This window comes from Chiloscyllium punctatum, chromosome 10, assembly GCF_047496795.1.
Source record: "Chiloscyllium punctatum isolate Juve2018m chromosome 10, sChiPun1.3, whole genome shotgun sequence".
NCBI lineage: Eukaryota > Metazoa > Chordata > Chondrichthyes > Orectolobiformes > Hemiscylliidae > Chiloscyllium > Chiloscyllium punctatum.
Genome location: NC_092748.1, coordinates 55,197,825 through 55,213,216, shown reverse-complemented (window position 1 = coordinate 55,213,216; position 15,392 = coordinate 55,197,825). Strand labels below are relative to the sequence as shown.

General features: G+C 41.2%; 1 protein-coding gene across 5 annotated transcripts in view; it reads right to left on the bottom strand.

Annotated features, from left to right (window-relative positions):
- The window catches only part of chn1 (chimerin 1), a 236,366-nt gene that overhangs the window by 201,989 nt on the left and 18,985 nt on the right, over positions 1–15,392 (bottom strand). For 4 of the 5 annotated variants that reach the window (XM_072579176.1, XM_072579175.1, XM_072579179.1 and 1 more), the window contains one exon: positions 11,454–11,509. The exons of the other annotated variant lie outside the window; for it this stretch is intronic. In XM_072579176.1, the coding sequence (XP_072435277.1) occupies positions 11,454–11,509 (56 nt within the window). The remainder of the gene's footprint in view (positions 1–11,453; positions 11,510–15,392) is intronic. 5 annotated transcript variants of the gene reach the window in all.

Genomic DNA, 15,392 nt, shown 5'->3' with positions numbered 1-15,392 from the left:
GCCAGAGAGTGGTGAATCTTAGAATTCATTGTCACAGAAAGCTATGGAGGCCAGGTCATGGAGTATATTTGAGAGAGAGAGAGAGGGAGAGAGAGAGGGAGAGAGAGAGGGAGAGAGAGAGAGAGAGGGAGAGAGAGAGAGAGAGGGAGAGAGAGAGAGAGAGAGAGAGAGAGAGAGAGAGAGAGAGAGAGAGAGAGAGAGAGAGAGAGAGAGAGAGAGAGAGAGAGAGAGAGAGAGAGAGAGAGAGAGAGAGAGAGAGAGAGAGAGGTTCATGATCGTTAAGAGGATAAAGGTCACAGGGAGAATGGGTTGAGAAACTTCTCAGTCTTGATTGAATGGTGGAGCAGACTTGATGGGCCAGATGACCGAATTTCTGCTCCTATGTCTTATGGTCTTTAGAGTTAGTATAGAAAGTGTTGAAATGCAAGATCCTGCACCTAAGGTCAGAACGCCAACAGAATATGCTTCAAACAGAAGAACTTTAAAACAGGAAAAAATTGACAATGAAGTGTTTCGGCAAAGTAGAGAACTATATATACACCTTAATTCTGTACAGGTCATTCTGCTATAATGTGACAGTTGTATTCCTCTGCAACGTCATGCTGCAGAAGATCGCTAATAGAAGATCACGATACCTACTCAGTAGAAAATTTGCGTTATCCAAACAACATCCACATTTGTCAATCATGTTACAGCCAATTTGCACTGATGAAATGAGCGTTATAGCAGAACAACCTGTGTCACATTTGGAAAATAACTTATTGGAGACTAACAACAAATTGCAAGAAATGCTAGAGAATTTAAAAGAGGAAGTATGAAATACAACAAGCCAATGTTAAAACCAGATGAGAAGTGGAATGCTCCCCCCTCTTTTCCTACTACTTATTTGAACATAATTTTTGTTTGAGGTATGTATTTCCCAATTTAGTACGTACATTTTTGGAGCCATGTGGATGATAAAGAATTAGTCATACAAGATATCTTAAATTAAGCAGGTCAGAGGTTAGTTTTACAGTGCTAAACCACATCCAGATAAAATACGATCAGACTTCCACAAAACGTGCATAAATACACACACAGACAAACTGAACAGCAAAAAAAAAGCTACAGAGTAAAGAAGGTTAATTTTGACCAAGATACAATTCATTAAGGAATGATAAATAAAAGTTCATTGATTGACCCAGAGGCTTTGTTGCTCAACTAAGATCATTTAAAAGACAGTTGGTATGTCTTCCTTCTTCTAGAATTGCTGTTTTGAAGTTTCTAATTGCTGCTTACAGCCCAATTTACGACAACATACTATCTTGGCCAGGGGGAAGACAGCGAGCATATGGGAGGAGAGAGCGAATGTACAAAGGAAAGAGAGTGTGCACATGTGCACAGAGGGACTTTTCCTCATTGCTACTACCTTTTATCAGTCCAAGTAAGCACACAGTTGTACCACATGCAGGCTCTTCAGCTTGCCAACACAAGGTCAAACTAAGCCAATTGTATCATCTATAAGGTAGCTCTGATAAACTTACATCCAAATCGTGCATTGCATGTCCAAGCAATTAACTTCTGAATCGGTCATTCTATGGTTGCATACTGTGAATCTTCATTTCTGATATATTAGGGAAGTATTTACACCTCGTCTGGGGAGCCATATCTCTAGTGGGCTTTCTTGGACTGTTCATCTCCATCCCAATGTAATAGGATGTGGTTATGTAGTAGCAAAAATTGACAGCATGTTTCATTTCAGTCAGTGTTCTTATTTTGGCTAAAACCTTTTATAAAAAAGTTTAATAACTGTTACCATGAATTATAAATAATTGACATAAACATGTCTTCTTTCCACCAAGCTATATGAGCACAAGGAGAAAGTGAAAAACTACTAGAAAGTAGGAACCTCGTGCTGGATTTTATGCTCCCACATTGAGTGTTCAGACACAGAAGGCTTGCAAAATGCAGCACATAATCATCCCAATGGCTTTTTGTCCTCACCAGGCAAACTTACTGGGCAAGCTGGTAATGGACAAGGTGCAGGGAAATCCTCTTTAAAGGGTATACTATACACAACAGAGGTACCCTGCTCAAGGTCATCCTTCTTGAGTTCTCAAACCTAGTCTTCTACTCCCTCACTGGGGCTTGTCAATCAGATCTGATTCAAAAGACTGGACGTCAGTCTGGTCTTCATAACTTGCTCTTCAGGGACAGCCCGTAGTTCTTGCAGAAGCCACTGCTTGAACCTGATCCTGATGAGCTTCACAGCTGCAAACCATATGGATTAGCTGGTCACTAAGGTGGGACATCACTCCAGATAGAGATGAATGCCTCACCTTCAGCTGATTAAGGCTGCAAATTATAAAGCAGCAGGAACAGCAAACTGGCTTTCTCATGGATGGACTCCTGGCTAACCTTTATATGTAAGAATGGAGAATACGAAGCCTGTGACATTCAGAATGGTTTGAAGAGGAACATAAGCTGCAACGGTGTAATGTAAAAATTTGAGGAGTGTAGCCAGGTCAAAGACTGATTTCATCATGCTGCTACAGCTCAGAAAAGGCACAATATTCTGCTACCCAATCAAAATCACAAATTATGATTTTGAGAAAAGAAAATAAGACAGAATAACTTTATCTATCCAACCTAGTTACAAGGAGCTTTAATACATGGAACAATAAATTTAACATTTAAGTTAAAAAAAAATCACACCCAAGCCATCCCCCTCCCCTTCACTGAACTCAACACCTGACCCCCTACTGCTGCCACTACTGGACCAGACTTTACAGGGGTCCCACCACTGCTGCCCTCCACAGCTGGCACTCCACTTGCCTTGAACACTTCACCACTAACTACATGGCACCACACCTACTGATAGTTCTGGTGCTTCAGACTAGAAATACAGTTCCTCATTTCGGAGGGAGAATGAAGTGAAATCTCTGCTCGAAGGTAGAAGACAGGGGGTGGTGGCAGAGGGTTGCTGTTCAGACTGGAGGCTTGTGACCACTGGTGTGCCACAAGGATAGGTGCTGGGTCCACTGCTTTTCATCATTTATATAAGTGATTTGAATGTGAACATAAGAGGTATAGTTAGTAAGTTTGCACATGACACCAAAATTGGAGGTGTAGTGGACAGTGAAGGAGGTTACCTCAGAGTATGACTGGATCAGATGGGCCAATGGGCTGGAGTAGCAGATGGAGTTTAATTTGAGGTGCTGCATTTTGGAAAAGCAAATCAGAGCAGGATTTATACATTTAATGGTAAGGTCCTAGAGAGTGTTGCTGAACAAAGAGACCTTAGAGTGCAGGTTCACACCTTGTTGAAAAGTAAAGTTGCAGGTAGATAGGCTAGCGAAAGTGGCGTTTGGTATGCTTTCCTTTATTGGTCAGAGTATTGAGTACAGGAGTTGGGAAGTCATGTTGCAGCCATACAGGACATTGGTTAGGCCACCTTTGGAATATTACATGCAATTCTGGTCTCCTTCCTATCGGAAGGATGTTGTGAAACTTGAAACATTTAAGAAGAGATTTACAAGGATGCTGCCAGGGTTGGAGGATTTGAGCTATGGGGAGAGGCTGATTAGGCTAGGGCTGTTTTCCATGCAGCATCGAGGGGTGACCTTATAGAGGTTTATAAAATCATGCGGGGAATGGATAGAGCAAATAGACAAAGTCTTTTCCTTGAGGTGGGAGAGTCCAGAACTAGAGGGCATCAGTTTAGGGTTAGAGGGGAAAGAGATAAAAGGGACCCAAGGGGCAATTTTTTCACACAGGGTGGTGTGTGTAGGGAAGTGGAGGAGGCTGGTATAATTATGGTATTTAAAAGGCATCTGGATAGATATGTGAATAGGAAGGGTTTAGAGGGACTGGCAAATGGGACTAGATTAGCTTAGGATATCTGGTCAGCATGGACGAGTTGGACCAAAGGATCAATTTCCGTGCCATACATCTCTATGACTATGTTCCCTTAACCCATTGTCTTCCAATAAATTAAAATCGATGATTAATCTAACTGTACTGAATCAAAGAATTAGAAGCTTTCCAATAGAACAACAGGCCGTTCTTCAAGTATGAAGTAAAACAGTAAGATCAGAGTTCAAAAGGAGCCTCAAATTCAAATCCAATCCTCTTCTTACTCAATACTGTCCAGTAAGCGGTCATTAAATAATAATCCAGAGCAGACAGTCTGGCTACATTTTCTATTCAAATACTGAAATCAAACTTCAGATCACCTGAATGTCTAGGATCATAAAGGTCGGTACTGTTCAACTCACAGGATTCAATACAGTTAATCCTAAATAACTTCAGGAGTTTCAGTTTAACCCTTATAAGAAACAAAAATCTTGTCCGCAAAAACATCTTGAAAAAAAATGTTCTGTCACTACATAACGTTTATTGTGGAATCATAGGACTTTAAGAATATTTGAATACTAGTTGAACATTTGATTTTACTGCAATAAACAAATGTTGTCCTAAAAACAAAGACGCATCATTTTTTAAATTAATATGACCAAAAGGATGACATATTAAAAAAAAGTTTGCAAAAACTTCCTTATTCAAGGCCGAAGGGATTTAAGTGTTTGTAAAATAGTAAATTTTAAATAATTCTTCCTAACCAATAAAACACTAGGTGTTTTCTCTGTTTTAATGTTCTTCAAAGCTCTGGAATAGAACATAGAACAGTACAGCACAGTACAGGCCCTCCAGCCCTCAATGTCGTGCTGACCTTTTACCCTACTCTAAGATCAAACTAACCTACATACCCTTCATTTTACTATCATCCAAGTGCCTGTCCAAAAGTCACTTAAATGTTACGCACATATCTGATTCTACACACCCACCACTCTGTGCAAGGAACTGACTTCTAACATTTCCCCGGAACCTTCCTCCAATCACCTTAAACCTCTGGCCTCTTATTATAGCCATTTCTGCCCTGGAAAAAAAAGTCTCTGACTATTCACTCTCTGCCTCTAATCATCTTGTACACTTCTATCACATCATGTGTCACCCTTCTTTGCTCCAATGAGACATGCCTTAGCTCCCTCAACCTTTCGTCATAAGGCATGCCCTCCAGTCCAGACAGTAGCCTGTTAAATCTCCTTTGCACCCTCCTAAAGCTTCCACATCCTTCCTATAATGAGGTGACCAGAACGGAACAATATTCCAAGTGTGGTTTAACCAGGGCTTTATAGAGCTGCAGTATAACCTCATGGCTCTCAAACTGAATCCCCCTGCTAAATGAAAGCCAACACACCATACGCCTTCTTAACAACCCTATCAACTTGAATGGTAACTTTGAGGGATCCCAAGTGGACCCCAAGTTCCTCCACACTGCCAAGAATCCTACCATGAACCCTGAATCCTGCATTCAAATTCAACCTTCCAAAATGAATCACTTCACACTTTTCCAGGTTCAACTCCTCCTGCTACTTTTTAGCCCAGCTCTGCATCCTGTCAATGTCTTGGTGCAACCTGCAACAGCTCTCCACTCTATCCACCACTCCGCCAACCTTCGTGTCATCGGCAAACTTACTAACCCACCCTGCCAGTTCTTTATCCACGTCAGTTATAAAAAAAAATCACAAAGAACAGAAATCCCAGAACAGATCCCTGCAGACCACCACTGGTCACTGCGCTCCAGGATGAGCTTCATCTACTCCCAGCCTACTCCATGGACCAGCTAATTCTGTATCCAGACAGCCAAATTTCCCTGTATCACATGCCACCTTATTTTCTGAATGAGCCTACCATGGGGAACTTTCTAAAATGGTTTGCTAAAATCCATGTACACCACATCCACTGCTCTACCTTCTTCAACGTGTTTTATCACATCCCCAAAGAATTCAATAAGGCTTATGAGGAACGATCTTCCCCTCTCAAAGCCATGCTGACTATCTCTAATAAAGTATGATTTTCCAAGTAATAATAAATCCTGTCTCTCAGAATCCTCTCCAATAATTTGCTCACCAACATAAGACTGACTAATCTGTAATTCCCAGGATAGTCCCTATTCCCTTTCCTGAATAAGGGAGTAACATTTGGCACCCTCCAAACATCTCACACTACTCCAGAGGACAGTGAGGTCAGAAAGATCATCACCAAAGCATAGCAATCTCTTCCCTTGCTTCCTGTAGTAACCTTGGGTATCTTTCTTCTGGCCCAGAGGATTTATCTATCCTTATGGGTTTCAAATTTTTCAGCACATCCTCTTTAAGATCAGCCTGTTGTTCGGACATAACAACCTGATTCATGTTGTCCTCACAAATGTCAACGTCCCTCTCAATTGTGAATACTAAAGCAAACTATTCATTAAAGGACCTCCCCTACCTCTTCCAACTCCAATAAGTTGCCCTCCACTATCCCTGATCGGTCTCACCCGCTCTCTGACCATCCTCTTGTTCCTCATAAATGTGGAATGCCTTATAGTTGTCGGTAATCATACCATTTAAAGCTTTTTCGCACCCCCTTCTAGCTCTCCTTAGTCCATTCTTCAGTTCCTTTTGGCTACCTTGTAACCCTCTACAGCCCTGTCAGATCCTTGTCTCCTCAACCTTAAGTAAGCTTCCCTCTTACTCTTGGCTAGATGTTCCACATCCCTTGTCACCTAAGGTTCCTTCACCCTACCTTCCCTCAGTGGGAAAAACCTAACCTAAACAACCTCCACATTTCTGTTATGCATTTCCCTGAGAACAGCTGTTCCCAATTTAGGTGCACCTAAATTCCTGCCTAATAACATTGTAATGCCCTCTCCTTGAATTAAATACTTTCCCATATTGTCTGCTCCTATACCTCTTCATGAGGGTAGTAAAGGTCAGAGATTTGTGATCACTATCACCAAATTGCTCTCCCACTGAAGATATGTGACACCTGGCCTGGTGCATTGCCAAGCACCAAATCCAATATGATCTCCCCTCTCGTCGGCCTATCTACATATTGAGTCAGGAATTCTTCCTGGACACACCTCACAAACTCTACTCCATCCAAACTATTTGAACTAAGGAGGGTCCAACCAATATTAGGGAAGTTGAAGTCCCCCATGACAATGCCCTGCTACCCCTGCACCTTTCCAAAATCTGCCTCCCAATCTGCTCGTGTCTCTGTCGCTATTGGGGGCTCTACAGAAAACTCCCAATAAAGTGACTGCTTCTTTCCTGTTTCTGACTTCCATCCATAATGACTCAGCAGACAAACACTCCTTGATCACCGCCCTTTCTGCAGCTGTGATAAGAACCGTGATTAGCAATGCCATCCCCCACCTCTTTGATGACAAAAACTATACATACTTCTTGGCAACAAACCATTCAACTCTTGGCCTCTCACAAGTCTCCCCACAATCTAAAAGGCTCAATTCAGAAGAGTGAATTCAACTGGCTCATTACACCTACATTACTTCAGCTGACCAACATCATCCAGGACAGAATGGTATTCTTGATTCATGGCCCTGGCACCAAGTTTAATACCAACTTCTCAAATTCAATCTGTAACTGGAACTGTATCATCTAAATTCAGAGAGGTTGACTAGAATGCAGGACAGACATGTCCCTGCCAAAATGACGGATAGAAATGGCAAGAATAGGGAACCATGGATGACAGGTGAAATTGAGAGACTAGCTAAGGAGGTAAAAGGAAGCATACACAAGGTCTGAAAACAGATGAAGCTTTGGAAGAATATCGGGAAAGTAGAGACAAAATGAAACAGGGAATTAAGAGGACTAAAAGGGGTCATGAAATATCTTTAGCTAACAGGGTTAGTGAAAATCTCATAGCCTTTCATTCATATATAAAGAGCAAGAGGGTAACTAGAGAAAGGGTTGGCCCGCTCAAGGAGAGAGGAGGAAAGTTATGCATGGAGTCAGAGAAAATGAGTACTTGGCATCAGTATTCACCGAGGGGAGGGATAGATGCTTGATTTTACTCTAGATCAAGTCAGCATAAGGAGGGAGGAAGTATTGGGTATTCTAAAAGACATTAAGGTTGACAAGTCCCCGATCCAGATGGATCTATCCCAGGTTACTGAGGAAAGCGAGAGAGGAAATAGGGGGGTCCTTAACAGATACCTTCGCAGCATCCTTGAACACAGGTGAGATCTGGACAAGTGGAAAATTGTTAATTTTGTCCCCTCGTTTAAGAGGGGTAGCAGGGATAATCCAGGTAATTACAGATCGGTGAGCCTGTCATCTGTGGTAGGGAAACTGCTGGAGAAGATACTGAGAGATAGGATCTATTTACATTTGGAAGAAAATGGGCTGATAGGCAACATGGTTTTGTGCAGGGAAAGTCATGTCTTACCAACTTAAAAGAATTCTTTGAGGAAGCGACAAAGTTGATTGATGTGGGAAGGGCTGTAGATGTAATGTACATGGTCTTTAGTCAGGCGTTTGATAAGGTTCCCCATGGTAGGCTGATGGAGAAAGTGAAGTCGCATGGGGTCCAGGGTGTACCAACTAGATGGATAGAGAACTGACAAGGCAGCAGGAGATAGACAGTAGTTAGCGAGTTAAGACAATTTGAAGCTCAGGTTGAGGCTCTGGATGTAAGTTTACTCGCTGAAGATTTGTTTTCAGACATTTCGTCACCATACTAGGTAACATCAGTGAGCTACCAGTGAAGCACTGGTGGTATGGCCCACTTTTTATTTATGTGTTTAGGTTTCCTTGGGTTGGTGATGTCATTTCTTGTGATGTCATCTCCTGTTCTTTTTCTCAGGGGTGGTAAGTGGGATCCATGTCAATATGTTTGTTGAGTGCCCTGCTTCTAGGAATTCTTGCGCGTCTCTGTTTAGCTTGTCCAAGGATCGATGTGTTGTCCCAGTCAGAGTGGTGTCCTTCCTCATCTGTATGTAAAGATAGTAGTGAGAGGGGGGCATGCCTTTTTGTGGCTAGTTAATGTTCATGTATCCTGGTGGTTAGTTTTCTGCCTGTTTGTCCAATGTAGTGTTCGCTACAGTTCTCCCAAAGTGTTTTGCTTGTTGTCTGTATAGGGTATTTCAAGCTCATTAGTTGCTGTTTTAGTGTGTTGGTGAGTTTGTGGGCTACCACGACGCCAATAGGTCTGAGTAGTCTGGCAGTTATTTCCGAGATGTCTTTGACGTAAGGGAGAGTGGCTAGGTTTTCTGGATGCATTTTGTCTGCTTGTTTGGGCTTGTTGCTGAGAAATTGGCAGACTGTGTTCATTGGGTACCCATTAGTGTATTCAAAAAGAATGGCAGCCCACAAACCCACCAACACACTAAAAGAGCAGCTAATGAACTTGAAAGACCCTATGCAGACAACGAGCAAAACTAGTATCATTTACAAGATATTTTGCAAGAACTGTTATAAACACTACTTTGGTCAAACAGGCAGAAAATTAGCCACCAGGATACATGAACATCAACTAGCCACAAACAGACGTGACTCACTCTCTACTATTTTGACATACAGATGACATAAGAGTTCAAGAACACCACTTTGACTGGGACAACACATCCATCCTATTAAAACCGAACAGAGACATACGCAAGAAGCATGGCACTCCAACCGGAACTCTATCAACAAACAAATTGACTTGGATCCCATTTACCACCACTGACAAAAAGAACAGGAAGTGACATCCCCAACCCAAGGAAACCTAAATACATCAATAAAAAGTGGGCCATACCACCAGTACTTCACCAGAGGCTCACTGATGTTACCTAGTATGGCGACAAAATGTGTAAAGACAAACCTCCAGCTCAGCGAGCAAACTTATATCCATAGACAGTGGTAGTGGGAGGGAGTTCATCAAAATGGAGAACTGCGACCAGTGATATTCCACAGGATTAGTGTTGGGACCATTGTTGTTTGTGATATACATAAAATGATCTGGAAGATGGTATAGGTGGTCTGATTAGCAAGTTTTCAGATGACACTAAGTTTGGAAGAGTAGCAGGTAGTTAAGGGTACTGTCAGAGAATGCAGAATATTAATAGATTGGAGAGTTGGGCAGAGAAACTGCAGATAGAGATCAATCCGGGCAAATGCAGGGTGATGCATTTTGGAAGATCCAATTCAACAGCAAACTATATGGTAAATGGAACAGCCCAAGGGAAAATTAATGTAGGGACAGATCCGTGTGTTCAGGTCCATTGTACCCTGAAGGTGGCAACGCAGATTGATAGAGTAGTCAAGGCGGCATACGGCATGCTCTCCTTTATTGGACGGGGTACTGAGTACAAAAATTGGCAGGTCATGTTACAGTTGTATAGGACTTCTGTTCAGCCACAGTTGGAATACTGCGTACAGTTCTGGTCGCCATATTAGCACTAGGATGTGAATGCTTTGGAGAGGGTGCAGAGGAGATTTACCAGGATGTTGCCCTGTATGGAGTGCACTAGCTCTGAAGAGAGGTTGAGTAGATTAGGATTATTTTCATTAGAAAGATGGAGGTAGAAGGGGGACCTGATTGAGATTTACAAAATCATGAACGGTAGAGACAGGGTGGATAACAAGAAGGTTTTTTCCCCCAGAATGGGGGACTGAATTACTAGGGGCCACAAGTTCAAAGGTGAGAATGGAGAGGTTTAAGGGAGATATGCTTGGAAAGTTCTTTACGCAGAGGGTGGTGGGTGCCTGGAAAACATTGCCTGTGGAGGTGGTAGAGGCTGGCACAATAATGTCATTCAAAATGTATCTAGACTAATACATGAATGGCAGGGAGCAGAGGGATATAGATCCTTAGAAAATAGGTGACAGGTTTGAATAGAGGATCTGGATCAGTGCAGGCTTGGAGGGCCAAAGGGACGGTTCCTCTGCTGTAACTTTTTTTTGTTCTTTGTATGTTGATAACACAAGAGCACAAAAGCAGCAAGATTAAGGGACCATTTTCATAATGCCCTTCAATGGTCCCCACCCAACCCATGTACTATCCAAAATTTAGCATGTAGTATTCACTGTGGTTGAGACAAAATCCTCATGATTTGGTTTTAATCTCCACATTTTTGGAAACAGTATTTTCAATCATCAATAAAACCTAAAACCCGGACTTCCCTTTTATACCCTTTAAAACTGACATTGTAAAGATTCATGTATCTGAACTTCTGAATACCTGCTCAATCACTGTTGAGCATTACCACCATTAACAGTGTACTTCCTTTTATCAGGGATGATCCGAAATTATATTGTTTCACATTTCTCTGCACTGAACAGTATCTTCTGTCAATTTTGCCACTCAATCAATCATGCAGGCCATCCTTATTTGTGCTCCAGACCTGTAATCACATGGGCCTAGTTGGGAGCCAGACCAAATTTGTTCAATATGCAAGCATTTAATCAATCAGAATTTGATTAAAACTGGAAAAAATCTAATAATCTATTGTGCCTTAAACTGTTGTTACCTTTGAATTTTTAAATAGTTTAAAGTACTGTAATTTCAAATAAATTAATAAAACAGACATTACTTGACTGTAAATCTAGCAAAAATTTACATTGTTACACAGTCAATATGAAACCAACCTCACACGTGCATGTAATCCTCCTTGGATTAGGAGCTTCCTGTTGTAACTGATACACTGGAAAGTGGGAAGTGAAGAACCAGTGTTAAATTATATTTAAAAATACAACTGATGTACAGAATTAGCAACGGTTAAATAGATTAGAAAAGGAGGATAAACAGGATAACTCAGTATCAATTGTAAAAGCAAAATAATTTGTAAATGGTTTCTAAAGTCAACAAGATTTGATCATTTGTTTACCTTGTCTCTAAAAAAAAAATCTAGCACCTCATTTAAGCAGCAATATTTGTATTTTAAGATAAATGCAGGCTACAAGGAGAACGGCACTCGAGTCTCAACATATAGCCCTCTGAAGTAGTTAGGAAATAGATCTGTTTTGGTTACTTTCTAGGCATTGTGCTCGCAATGTCAGATATGCCTCATGTTTTGCCTTCAGAATGATTTTGCTCTATTACAAAGGGCTAATCCAGTTCATTTTAATCAATGGAAAATTCAGAATCTAACAGAGGTCTCTGTTGGCATTCTGTCAAGAGGAAAATGAGAATTCTAAAATGATAATCAGCACAATTACACTACTGGCTTAGACTTAAAACCGTTTACAATCCAATCCTCCACTGAGCACTAGTTAGGTTTTTTCACAGCTTTCCAACATTTCTGATAGTTTCAAAATAGCGAGAGTAGGACCACCCAAAGTGAGAGTCACAACTCTGAATGGGTGGGGCTGGGGGAGGAGAGGGGGCATGAAACTACAGGGTTGCAAGCTCTTTAGCAGCACTAGCTGTCATGGAACTTGGACGACTTCCTAACAGCTAATGGGTTGCTATAGATGACTTTCTTTTCCCATTAGTAGACGTGGTCTAAACAACTCCTATCTGAGGCTTCAGTGGACCTTCAACAATAATAAATGCATATTTTGCATTTTGAAACAGCATGACCAAGGCTTATTTCATGTGTCTCCCTGCCACCAGTCATGATTCTCAGCAATTGGAAGCTTCTCAATTCCTCTCCTCAGCAACTGGAAGCCACCTTTCTCCTCCAAGCCTCAGCAACTGAAGCTTCCCCATCCCCACCCCACAGCAACTGTACCCTCACCATTCCCACTCAATAGACCTCATATCTGCAAAGATTTACTCTGGGGTTATATCATGTCTGAAGCAAACATTAGAATAAAATTTTGGAGCCACTGAGCTACAGGAATTGAACACAGACACTTATCTATAATCACTACCAACATGTGGATCGTTTGGACAGCTCATGATTCAGCCAATAGCAGGCTGCAATAGAATTGGCTTCCTGTATAAAATATTTTCTTCACAGTGAGAAATATCTACACAACAGCTACAGACTCATCTGTAGGAAATTGTAACCATCATCTTTAGAGAAGATTATTCTGAAATGAAAGTGGCACCATGGTTGATGGAACCAAATTTAGGCATAGTATGTGGGAATTTAAAACGTACATCTTTTTTCAGTTTCTAAAACAAAACCAATAACAAAAATGTAAATTCAAGAGCTAATATCTTGTTGTGATTACTTAATTCATGATTTATTGAAGTACTGAAGAGTCATACTGGATTTGAAATGTTAATTCTGTTCCTCTCTCCATAGATACTGCCAGACTTCCTAAGTTTCTACAGCACGGTTTTTATTTCACATGTCCATGATCCACAGTATTGTATTTTTATTATTCACATTCTATTAATATTAGACTATTACCTTTAAAGAAATAAGTTTCAAATGTAGAATGGAGGCATCTGATGGGGAAACCAATGAGTAACCCAGGGGTGGATAAAATTTAAAACAAGCTTAGTGTTTATTACATTTTAATTGCTGCTCCCATATTGACTTAAGAGGTTAACAGTTTGAAAGACAAGGTCATTAACAGCTTGCAAGTTAAGATCATGAACAGGTGGCCTACCTAACTAAAGAATTGCTTTACATGTACAATCTTTGGGTAAGTGCAGTCCAGAGGAATGTTTTTTGTTTTGGCAGAGCTGAATTAAATTTAAAAATTGTTTGTTAAACCCTGAAGGATTGCAAAACCTATTTCTTTCTTCAATTTAAAGAATGAATTTTAAATGAGTGATACACAAACTGACCTTTAGATTAAGTATGTCACAGAGTATGTCATGTTGTCATAAAGATGGGTGGAGCCTAGGGAGATTCTTTGGTTTCAAATGATCAGGGCGATTGCTGAAAGTTTTGGTTCCAATTTGAACCTGTTGTGTGCAGTTTGTAGGTCACAGAGAGAAAATAATCATAGTAAATAATAACTAGTTAGCCCTACATTGTATGCAGAGAAAAAGCTCATTTCATTAACCATGTTTCATTGATTGATTTATTGTCACATATATTGAATACAGTGAAAAGCTTTGTTTACAAGTAGTACAGGCAGACCATAGTAAGCAAGGGTGTACGGTTCAACAGTTGTAAAAAAACTTGAGGCATACAGATTACATTGTACAGAGCATGCACTAGGCGACATCAATGTTAGTAAGATCTGCATTATTTGATGTTAGACCCCATTCATCAGTCTAATTACAGCTGGGAAGAAGCTGTTCCTGAACATGCTGATATATGTGTTCAAGCTTCTATATCTCCTGCCTGGCGGAAGAAGGTGTAGGAGAACATTACTGGGGTGCAATGGGTCTTTGATGATGTTGGCAGCCTTTCCATGGCAATGAGCTGTGTAAATGGAGTCCATAGATGAAAGGTTGGCTTCTATGATAGTTTGGGTTGTGCACATTACCTTTTATAGTTTTGTACATTGCAGGGCACAGCAGGTGCCATACCATGCCATCATGTATACAGACAGTATCCTTTCAAATGGTGCATAGAGTTGGTGAGGGTCATTATGGACATAACAAATTTCCTGAGCTGCCTGAGGAAGAGGCTTTATTGTGCCTTCTTGACTGTCGCATCTACGTAGGAAGTCAAAGAAAGATCATTGGTTATCGTTACTCCGAGGAACTGGACGCTCTCCACCCTCACAATCTCAGCTTCATTGATATAGATGAGGGTGGATTCTCCTCCTTTCTTTCTGAAGTCAATGATTAGTTCTTTAGTTTGCCTGACACAGAAGAAGTTGTTCTTATTGCAACACGTCACCAGGCCCTCTATCTTACTTCTGTACTTTGATTGGTTGTTGTTAGATTACCCTACTACAGAGATGGCATCAGCAAACTTGTAGATGGCATTTGTTCAGAATTTGGCAACACAGTCATAAGTGTATAGAGAGTACACTAGGGAGTTGAGGACGCACCCTTGGTGGGGGGGGGGGGGGGGGGGGGGGGCGGTGGGGCTCCAGTGTTTATTGTTATCATGCAGTTTTTACTGAGGATCTAGTTGCAGAGGGCAGAATCAAGATAAATGTCTCAGTTTTGAGATCAGTCTGGAAGGAATAAAATGGTGTTTAAGGTGGAGCTGTAGTCAACAATCAGGAGTCTGACTTAGATGTCCATGTAGACCAGATGTTCCAGGAATGAGTGCAAGGCTAGGTATGTAGCATCTGCTGCGGACCTGTTACGTCGGTAGAAATATTGTAAGGGATTGAGGCAGAGTGGGAGACTGGAGTTAATGTGGGTCATGATCAGCATCCCCAAGCACTTCATGATTATTACCACTGGGCGGTAATCATAAAGGCACAGTGCATGTGCTTTCTTAGGTACTGGGATGATGTTCGTCTTCTTGAAGCAGGTGGAGACTTCAGCTTGTAGAAGGGCGAGGTTGAAGACGTCTGTGAATACTTCCAGCAGTTGGTCCTCACAGGATCTGAGCGTTCGACAGGGGACACCATCGCTTTACGACTTAATCTAAGTTTAGATTTCATGAGGGGAGAGAAAAAAAGCTTGAAGATTGTCCACTTTGAAGCTGACAAAGGATTTATAGTGGTCTTCACAGTCTTGTTGCAAAAGAAAACAAGTCAGAAGAGTTTGGAAAC